Source organism: Dendrobium catenatum, unplaced genomic scaffold, assembly GCF_001605985.2.
Source record: "Dendrobium catenatum unplaced genomic scaffold, ASM160598v2 fragScaff_scaffold_9, whole genome shotgun sequence".
Classification (NCBI taxonomy): domain Eukaryota; kingdom Viridiplantae; phylum Streptophyta; class Magnoliopsida; order Asparagales; family Orchidaceae; genus Dendrobium; species Dendrobium catenatum.
In genome coordinates, this window is record NW_021318471.1 from 2086597 (window position 1) to 2097576 (window position 10980).

General features: G+C 33.1%; 1 protein-coding gene across 2 annotated transcripts in view; it reads left to right on the top strand.

Moving 5' to 3' along the window:
• LOC110092499 (WD repeat-containing protein 36) overlaps window positions 1-4510 on the top strand; it is a 41478-nt gene extending 36968 nt beyond the window's left edge. For both annotated transcript variants that reach the window (XM_020817071.2, XM_020817070.2), the window contains exons 19-20: window positions 2036-2193; window positions 4049-4510. In XM_020817071.2, coding sequence (XP_020672730.1) covers window positions 2036-2185 — 150 coding nt within the window. In that variant the 3' untranslated portion in view covers window positions 2186-2193; window positions 4049-4510. The remainder of the gene's footprint in view (window positions 1-2035; window positions 2194-4048) is intronic.
• The last annotated feature ends 6470 nt before the right edge of the window (window positions 4511-10980 follow it).

Sequence of the window (10980 nt, forward strand, 5' to 3'; positions counted from 1 at the left end):
CTGCCAAATGGCACCACGAAATATCGGTTATGGCCAGAGCCAATACGCTCCTTATTCATATCAAATTCTTGAGATATGAATCAATAGGATATGATCGATAGGGCACGAAGCCCTCTGTTAGCTAAGGTGGATTCAAATTTGTCCCCTTAGTCAAATACCCATCCCAGGTCTACAATGTTCCCTTGGACGAAGCAACCCATGGCTGCCAACAAAGATCCTTCTGTCAGGTTGGGTCGACTACCTCCTCTGACTAAGTAGACCAAGGACCACGATGGCCCGGGACGACGGAACCATGGGATCATGATCAGGCCCATCATCCATTCCCCCATCATCTGCTTTAAGTGCAAGATGGTGCAATTTCCATTTTAAATATCAAACTTTCCAAATTCCCAAATCCAAATCCAGTTCTCAAATTCCATATTCATGTTGCTACTATATGCCAGATAACATGTATCTTTACATTTCTGAATGATGTCTAGCCTTAATCGAAAGTTCTCTCTCGTGATCAAGAGGGGTAATTAACTATAGGGGCTTGCTCCTATAGGAAACCAGAACTCAGATCATAAAAGTCCTCGCAAAATGAGGGCGAAATCTCTGGGTAGTGTCTTATCTATAAATCCACCTGCCTTCCAAAATTTACCCCGGAACTTAGTTCGTTGAAACTCTCTCGCCGAATAAAAAGAAAAGCGACGGGGAGGCCGGGACTGAATTTTCGGAGCCCACATTGTGATGGATCGGCAGTTCAGCCGGTGGGCCCCACTAGGGTGGGTGGCGTGCAAGAAGCACGGGGCTCAAAGGGAATAAGTTCACCTTTCATTACTTGCCATAGAAAATCAAAATTGAGAGGGAATTAGGAAATGTTTATTTAGGGAAAGAGGGTTGATTTGAATTCAGATTTGGGAGAAAAATAGGAAGGTTTATATTATGGTTAATTGGGTTGTTTTATTTTCGTTATGTGAATTGTGTTTTGTTGTAGTTTTCTTTGGAGTTGTTCCTAACGGCGTATAGGGCTTGTGGAGAGCTGATCTACCTCTTGGTTTGTTTTGCCAAAATAAAAATCTCTTGCTGATTTCTGATGCTTTTTCTCTTCGTTATTGCTGTTTTTGCTATGAGGAGATCGGGTTCCTATCAAATTCCTTTATTAGGAAGGAATGTGCAATATTTATGACAAATTTTGGGAGTTATAGCTATTGAAGGTAATGCCATGAAAAATTTACTTAGCTATTTGGTATGTGCAATGAAGAGCTGAATGTAAACGAATAAGGTATGGCTTATTGGACTATTTCATTGAAATAAAAGAAGTTGAGAGAGAAATATGGTGACCATAGAAGTTGTTCTAAAAAGTTGATGTTAAAGACGCCAGGTCCTGATGGATTCATCAGACTGGTGCTAAGTAATATGGCTAGTATTATGATGAGTGTGAAAGGATCCGTGGCTGATTGGTCAAAGGAGAGTGTTGTATCTTCATTGTTATAATTTCATGCTACATATTTTACAATTTCTCTCTCACCATTAAAAAAAAAAGGTATTATGATGATTTTTTGAAGAGTGAAAATGGTTCTAGGATTTTATTGTAGCTGACCTTAAACGAACAAGTTATTTTAAGCTTATCCAAAATGGAGCCCTGCTAATCCTTTTTCAAACTTTATATATTCATTGGTATGGAAAGCACTTAGTCGCCTTTTTTGAAAAGTGTATTTAATCGTCTTTTCCCGTTTTTTAGTTGATATAGAAGTGCAGTTCTGGCAGCAAGTTTGTCAGATTGTAGTGCTAAAAACTGATTCAATTTCCTAATTTTATTACAGATGATTACTTATTAGAATGGATAATGCATCTCAAACTCATATCAGAGATAATGTGCATCACATACTTTTATATGGATTTTGTTCCATTATTACTCCATGCTTATTTTTAGCTGCATCTTTGTAGAGTGGGGAAACTTTTCATCGTAAATTTCAAGTCTAAATACTGTAGTTTGCTTTACTGTAGGTGAAAATCTTGACTTGATTTTTTTATTCAATATTTGCTTAAACAGATTCATGGTGAAACAATTAGACGCCATTCAACAATGCAGGTGAAGGCAATCAAGCTTTTGCAAGTTCAAAGCTTAGTTTGGCAAAAAATAGATAAAATGTTCCAAAATGTTAGATGCATGACCTCGTTTCTCAGCAATTCTCAGTTATAACTAAAAGGGTAAGCTTCAATGGCGTAACTATAAGATGCTAGTTCTTGCGCCTCAACTATTTAGTTCTCATATTTATTGGAATGTACTATGTGACATTGAATTTTGGACCAAATATCATTTTTTTTATTTAAATTATTTTGACTGCATCAGGTGTTGAGGGTTTTTTATTTTACCTGGAATTTCTTATTTTATCCAGTCATTATACATTTAGGATGGTTCCATTGTTGGTCTAATGGATTAGTTTGTTGGTTTGTGCGGTCTGTAGTACTTGTCCTGCATATAGAACTGAGGTCTAGTTATAGGAGTAACAAAAGGCCTGGTGAATCACAATCACCTTTGCGGATATAGAAATGATTCCATTTCTGCAATCATAACGGTCGTTGAGTGATCTAAACGATTGATTTGGATATGGAAAATGAGTTTAACTTCTAGCTTGTCGTTTATATACTATAAAGTGGGGAGACGCCATTCTTGCTTCAGTGTTTCAATTGGTTTCTCTAGTGTTTAAAACCTTGCTAGACCATGGACGCTCTTTCCTTAGCTACGAATTAAACAATGCAGCTTGTATGGAAGATTCCTTGCCTCAAAAGGAGTTTTCCGATGATTTCAGTTTTGATTGCCCCCTTAATATTTCACTCACGGATGCAGCTATGTTTTTTTTGTCTTTTTATTGTTTGTAAGTCTTTTTTTTTTCAACATCTTAATGTTCTCATGTGAATTCTTTACCAGGATGTCTTTAGACTTGTGAAATACATTTGTTTTCACTTTTCAATTTTCAGTAGTGGTTCATAATTGGGTAATTTATATTTAGGCCTCTCAAGAACCATACCTTGCTTTACATAGATCTAGATTTTTTAAAACACAACAGTCAGTTCATGTGCACATTTTTAAGTATCACTATTGTTCCTCAAATTGATTTCTAGTATTTGCAAGACGATCCATTGTGGATAATATTGTTAAGTTTTGACCGTTAAATCCGATCATTTGATCTTGTACATGATATTTTTGAGTGATCTTGAATGAGGAAGTGACTCATATAACATTTGTTGTCATCATTCTTCTTGCTCTATGATCTATCCCTTGCCACAGCCTTTATGGCCTCTAAGCCTTTTCCTTGCCGCGACTGCTCCATTGATTTCTACTTTCTCTTCATCCATGACGCTCAACACGTAGTCCTCTTCTATGTCAACCTCATCTCTTTAGCCTGCTTTGTAGTCATCATTGGCTATGCTCATCTTCATTCCCTATACCCAAATTGCCACCCCTCTCAACATCAAAAGTCAAAACTCTTAGCCTCAGCTTAGCAACCTCTTTCATTCCTTTTACGCCCTCAATGCCCTCTGCTCCACTGCTAAGTCACTTTCTACCACTGTAGGTGAATACTAACTTATAGTATCTAAATTTAAGCATCGTTTGGGATGACTTTCTTACTGCTTCTTAAAGCAATTTTCTATGCCCTTTATCCTCCACCGCTAAGTCACTTTCTACCACTGTAGGTGAATACTAACTTATGGTATCTAAATTTAGGCATCGTTTGGGATGGCTTTTTTACTGCTTCTTAAAGCAATTTTCTAGTACAAAAATCAAAATTTAAAATTTTGTACTAGAAAGCTGCTTTAGCCTTTGATATTTTTAAAACACGGACTTAATGTGAAGCACCATGCATAACTCGGAGACCCGGTATGATTTACCCTTAATACTCTATAACTAAATATGTTTCATCCCTGTTGCAAACTTCAATTACATTCATCAAAATCGTGGTTCGCTTATTCATATATGCATTGAAATATATATATATATATATATATAGATTTCACAAAAGATATTTACCAAGTCCTGACTGCTCTCTTATGCCTTCACCAGGTTTAAAATAAAAGAAAACCATGACAATTTTAATCAGTTGAGAGCTTTGGCTTCATCTTGTGCCATCTAAGGGAACCATGCAGCAAACAGAGGCTATCTACAGCCGAGGTTATTGTAGCAATCATTTAGGTAATTTTGTCCGTCCCCATGCCCAATCTCCAGTCGTAGACTTAGGCTTCATTTGGGACGGCTTTCTTGTTGCTTCTTAAAGTAGCTTTTTAGTTCAATAATTAAAATTTTTGCACTAGAAAGTTGCTTTAAGAAACAATAAGAAAGCCGCCCCAAACAAAGCCTTAACGTTTACATAAGTGAGGATGGCTGAGTATTTTTCTTTGATTGCTATTAACATTTACTCTTCTCTTTGCATTTGTAGACTTAGATGTACTATAATCATGTATTCATTACAAAATGATCTGTTGATTCTGTTAATGGTGATTATTTATTAGTTTTTTTTTGTTTTCATATTCTACACTTTCTGAGTATCTTTTCCACATAAGAGGGTTTTGCTTGATTTTTGCAAATTTGAAAGAGTAAAATGAGTGCAAGCTGTGACTTCAACAATATCATATATTCGGAAAATTAGTCATCTATTTGTGATTCTTAAGATACAGATTATATATTTAAAGATATGTTTGACTAATATTTTTAAAAGTGCTTATTAATATTTGAAAGTAATTTTAAATTGTTTGTTTAGGAGTTCTGCTTTTGAGATTTTATTATAAAAGACATAATTCGCTTCCGAAACTCCGTTTTGTGACCGAAGAAGCAGATACGAAAAGAATTTTGTAACCGCCGATAAAATGATGTTTAGTAAAAAGGAATTATTTTTAAGCTTTGATTCCAAACAGTAAATATTAATTGATTTTGGCGTATTCAAACCGAAACGGAGAAAAAAAGCTTAATCAAACGAGGCCTAAATTTAATTTATGATCTTCTGTAATGTTCATATTCATTTATTTTCATATAGAATTTAATTTTTCATTGGAATTACATGCTATTGAATTCAAATTTGTCCGTGAATTGGAGTGGAATAAATAGCAGCTTAGGGTGAGCAATTGTCCGTTTCATAGAGAATAAACATTTTAATTATTTTATCCATATTCAATAATTACAGTTAAGAATTTTTTTTTTTTAAATCTTATTTTGTTCAGCCTGAGAGTCCAATTCTTCCTGTCTGCTTGTCAATGGGGTTTAGTTATATTTTTCATCTCTGTTACTTCAAGTCTTATGTTAATATCCATTTTATGTAATTTTATATTTTCAAAATTTATTTCTCTAGCAAAAAAATGGGCACCCCATTGAAAATAAAATTCATTTTGGAAATAAAACTATATAATCTCTTACAGAAAATGGACTCAGTGGTGATATGATGTGTGCTACCCCGAAAAAGGGTGTTTATATGTATAATTTACATATTTAATGAGTAAAGTTTTATGTAGGGGTGTCAATTTTTGACATGACTCGAACCCGATCTGAAAAAATTCGGGTTATGTTCAACTCGGACTCAAAATGGGTCGGTTTTGGGTTCAACAAATCAACCCATTTTAAAAATTGGGTCGGGTTTGGGTTCGGAAACTTGATTCGTTTTTAAAAATGGGTCGGGTTCGGGTTGACCCGAACAGTGCCGGGTCAGTTCCGGGTTTGACCCGAACTCGATTCGTTGACTTGAATTGACACCCCTAGTTTTATGGTTTAGTTTGAAGTATTAAATCCATATTAATAACTCCTTTGAGTTATAGTATTTAAACAATGGGAAATAACTATGCTAATATACTTTTGTTTGGGACGATTTTTTATTGTTTGTTAAAATAGAGTTTTAATTAAAAAATTTAATTTTTGCACTAAAATATTATTTTTGAAAATAATAAAAAAGTCGTTTCAAATGAAGCCTACATTATAGTACTCAATCTATATCATTGATAGTATTTTTTTTTTGGGTAAAATCATTGATAGTATTGATATAAAGACTATTAATGTGCTTTCTCAAAAAAAAAAAAAAAAATGATTAACTTTGATTTTTTATTGATATTTTTGATGGATAAGATTATCTAGAAATATTATTATGTGAGGATGGCAAATATTGCGATGTTAAATTATTTAAGAATTTATAATTATTAAGTAATATATATTGTTCACATGGAAGATTATTGAATTTTTTTTATATGGGCACATATATTATTAATAATGTATTTGGCGTTATCTTATTTTTAATTCTATTTAAATTATGATAAAATTAAAAACTAACTATTATTTATTTATTTAGATATCTCATTACTTATATATAAAACTTATTATGTGTAGAGCACACTTTTTGGTAAATGTTAGGCTAAGGCTTCATTTGAGACTGGCTTTCTTTTTGTTTTTTAACATATTTTTTTAGTAAAAAAAATTTAATTTTTAACTAGAAAGTAAATTTAAAAAGAAATAAATATCATCTCAAACGAAGCTTTCATAGAACAAAAGCACTTTAGTGCAAGTAATGAGATTTATTTTTCCTAAAATTCATGAATATGAAGTGCTTTGGTTATAAAGTGCTTTTGAGCATGTAATGAGATATATTTGGTGTTCTCTTATATTAATGAGATTTATTTTTCCCAAAGTTTTTTTGTGCCAAACAAATCTCATTACTTTACTTATATAGAACAAAATCATTTATTTTTCCTAAAATTCATCCTTAATATGCCAAAATAAAGTAGAGAAAATACTATTTTTCATGAATATAAGTGTATAATACTTATATTACATATAATATATTTTTGAAATTAAGGCTTCGTTTGTGACTGCTTTTTTACTGTTTCTTAAAGCAGCTTTTTAGTATAAAAATTAATTTTTTTCTACTAGAAAGCTGCTTTAAGAAGCTGTAAGAAAACCGTCCCAAACGAAGCCTAAATCTCATGCATTTTTCTCAACTTCTAAAATACTTGAAAATTATTTTTTATTTGGTAATTCATGTATAATGATTTAATATCTGAGGGCTAAGAGCTTAATCACTAGCCATGAGAACTCTAGTGGATGGAGGAGGGATTGGATGTTATATTGTTTATAGGAATTCAGTTAATCATGTGATTCCCTTATATTAAGCTTACTTAGATGCTTTGCTTGATTCACAAGCATTTTAAATTCACTAAATAAGGTTTAATTAGCACAAAATCCTAAGTAAACATTGACTATATTTCCCTTTGACCAATTTTTATTCATTTACATGCTTTAACATGGTTGAACAGTAAACACATTATTACAATTACAATAATACACATTTCTGCCTAAGTAAGCCTAATTAGATTTTTCATATAGCATCAAATCTATAATTTTTTGCCACCCCTCAATATGTGTTTGCCCAAAATTATAAAAACAATTCATTTTTACTTGAATCAAGTGGTTTAACGAGATAAATCTCGAGGTATATTTAAATTAGAAACACTATATTAAATTTGGGATCACCCAAATTTCAATTTAAACAAATTTATAGTCAAACTGAATGTATTAGTGAGACGAATCCACCAACACTAAAATCGGTCTAACCGGAGCACAAATGGGCCCAAATCAATGGCTTGAAGCATATTTGGAAGCTTTAGAATATTAATTGGGCGACTAAATGATATCTAAATATAACATGTTTATATTTGAATCAAGCGGTTTAACGAGACAAATCCAATAAGCCTAAGATTACTTAATTATGACATAAGTAAGGCACTTAAATGCTTGATGAGGACTCAATGATCGAGGAAATTAATAAGGGCCATCTGATGGAGCACTATGAATTTTCCTGGGATCTGCTCTATATATATGGAGCATGCTACTCTCAAAATCTATAAATAGACCCACTCTCGACATGAATGATACTTTGGGAGGAGCTTAGACCCTAGGCTTGAGATTCAAGAGAGCTCTCAAGTTCAAAGAATCCTAGCAAGCGATTACTATCCTTTCAATCATCGTCGCTCGACTACTATCCTTCAACCTCATTCATTTGACTACGGTCCTTTTGATATCTGTCACCGACTAATTGTGGTCCCCCTAACCTCCATCATGTGCCAATCACAGTTCTTCCGATTATAATCCCTTTGATCCAAGTCACCAGCTTATGGTACCTCCAACCTTCGTCGATAGACTACAGTCCCTTTGACCTCTGTCGCCCGTCGACTACAGTCCTCGGACCACCATCACCTAACTACAGTCCCTATGACCTCCATTTCTTACTATTTATGGTCTTAGGACTACCGTTTCTCGACTATAGTTCTTCTGACAAATATAGATATTCCATAAGTTGAAGCTTATGCTGTTTAAAGGAGCTATAGGACCTTAAGCTATAAAAGACTGGTTATTGCAGATAGAGAAATTTTTTAACAATATGTAGTATCCAAAGAATTAAAAGGCACCATTTGCTGTGTTCCTCTTTGAACGAAAGACTTAGAAATGGTGGGCTGAACATAAGAGAGAGAGAAATATCTGAGGAAAATAAATGCTAAGATCACTTGAGATGAATTTACCCATGTATTCAGAATGTAGTTTGTACCTCATTTAGCCTAATAATAGATGGATGAAGGATTTATCAAGTTGAAGTAGGGATGCCATACATTGATGCAGTACGAGACTGAGTTTACTACATTGGCTAGGTTTGCTCCTCACTTGATCTTTAGAGAAAAGTGGTACACATTTTTGTAAAGGTTGAATATGGACCTGAGACATCTATTAGAACCTTTACAAATTTAGGAGTTTTTTGAGTCACTAGAGCGGATTAGATTGACAGAGGTTGATTTAGAAGCATTAACATCCAGATATGAGGTGAGCTCGAGGTACAATGTTAGTAGGATGAGGGGTGGAGATGAACCAAGTAGAGATAGACATAAACTGATAAGAAAAGTTGCTAGTGATTTGAGGGGATCTAAATCTATATCATATATCGGCGGCTAAGGGGAGTGCATTCATTATTGTCGATGACATTTGGGTTAATGCTACTTTTGACGGGGTGATGTTTTCGGTGTAGACTTGGACACAAGGAAGCAGCTTGTCCTTAAAGGGAATTTAGAGGAAGGATTGATTCTAGTGCAGGACCGTTTAGACAGTTTATAGGACAACGAATTATAGGGTCAAGAACATATAGTAAAAGATCGACCAATAGGATAGATGCTAGAGCTATTAATGGTAGTTAGAGGGAGACTGTTACACCACGATTGATTGCACATACTTCAGTGATGCCATATGTGTAACTTATAGTATTTGGAAGCCCCTGACTACGATCTTCCTGATCTCAGTCGTCCAACTATGGTCCCTCTAATCTCAATCACCCGACTACGGTCCCTACGACATCAGTCGTCTGACTACGGTCTCTTCAACCGTTGTTGCCCGACTATGTTCCCACTGACCAAACAAACAAGCCTATGATATCTTAAGAACAACTCTTATGCCATTGCGTTCTTCCAACTCCAACCATATAACATGCACTATATAATACATATTTTCTATGTTATGCTAATGCCTTCCCCCGTGGAAGGTCATCCTTTGTAATTAATGATAAACACTTTAAGAATCATTTCAATTGGGCTAGACCTCATGGTTTTTCCTCTTTTCATCTCTTATGACTCCTGCACCCATCTCTTTTTTATCTCTATGTGTGATTGATCTTCATTTAAAACTAAGATGTTAAGCTCTCTATCTCTACGGAGATGCAACAATATATATATATATATATAAATTAATAAGCTTATAAAAATTAGGGTGATGATTGAGCCGAACATGATCAAGTACAGTTTTTAATAGCCCTAAGGAACATGGCTTATCAAGAAGCAATGCTATGAAAGACTCCACAAGAAGAAGAACTTTTAATGTTTTTTTAAATTTAAAAATCCATGTTTTTCATAATTTTTTATGGAAATTACTATAGAAGAAAATTGGCTGGGTACACATCCACATGAAAATTGGATACTTTTCCAGATCTATACTTAGTTTATTGCCAATTGTCACAGAGTAATATATAGTTTATACCTTTGAAAAAGAATATTTTTCATGTATTTTTATGTGTTTAAGATTGTACAAAGCAATAAAAGAAAAAGATTGTACAAAGCAATAATTCTTTATTTGAACAATTATACTTAAAATTTTTCAAAAGTAAACTAATAATTTCCTGAAAACTTGAAGTAATCATTCTTATACATTCACAAGTTTAAGATATTATTTCCCTGAAAACTTTGCATGTAATTTTTGGAAAGCATTCAATGCCACTTAGGCTCAGGCTTCGTTTCGGACGGCTTTCTTACTGCTTCTCAAAGTAGTATTTTAATACAAAAAAATATATTTTTTTACTAGAAAATAGTTTTAAGAAACAATAAGAAAGCAGTTCTAAACAAAGCCTTTGTTTGGGATAGTATTTTTTTTTTTAAAATTTTTAAAACACTTCTTATAACAAAAAATTATTAATTTGTAGAATTTTTGTACTAAAAAATTATATTAGAAATCAATAAGAAAGTTGTTCCAAATGAAAGCTTAATTATTAATTTGAAATTACTATCACCAAATAATGTTAGTTCATGTTTTTTAATTTTTATCCTACGAAGAAATTATATTTCGAATAATTAGTTTTTTGTCAAAATTTATGAAATACTTGTAATTTATTTCATCAAGGACATTTTAAAAACTTGATCACATTTTTTTGGTTGACAAGATGCAGCATATTGTATGAATATTATATAAAGTAGAGCTATAATTCTTTATAATCAAATCATAGTAAAATCTACAAATGAGAAGAATATAATTTTCATATTTTTTGGTCCTTCATGGAATGAACCCTTATATTGGAACATCAGATTCCAAAACTTTCTTTATTTCAGAGTAATAATCTCTCCCATTCTTCTGTTACATAACGCCTCCATATCTCAACTAAACATAGCTCTAATCATCTTCCAAAATCCAAAAAAGACAAAAAAGATCTCCCTTTC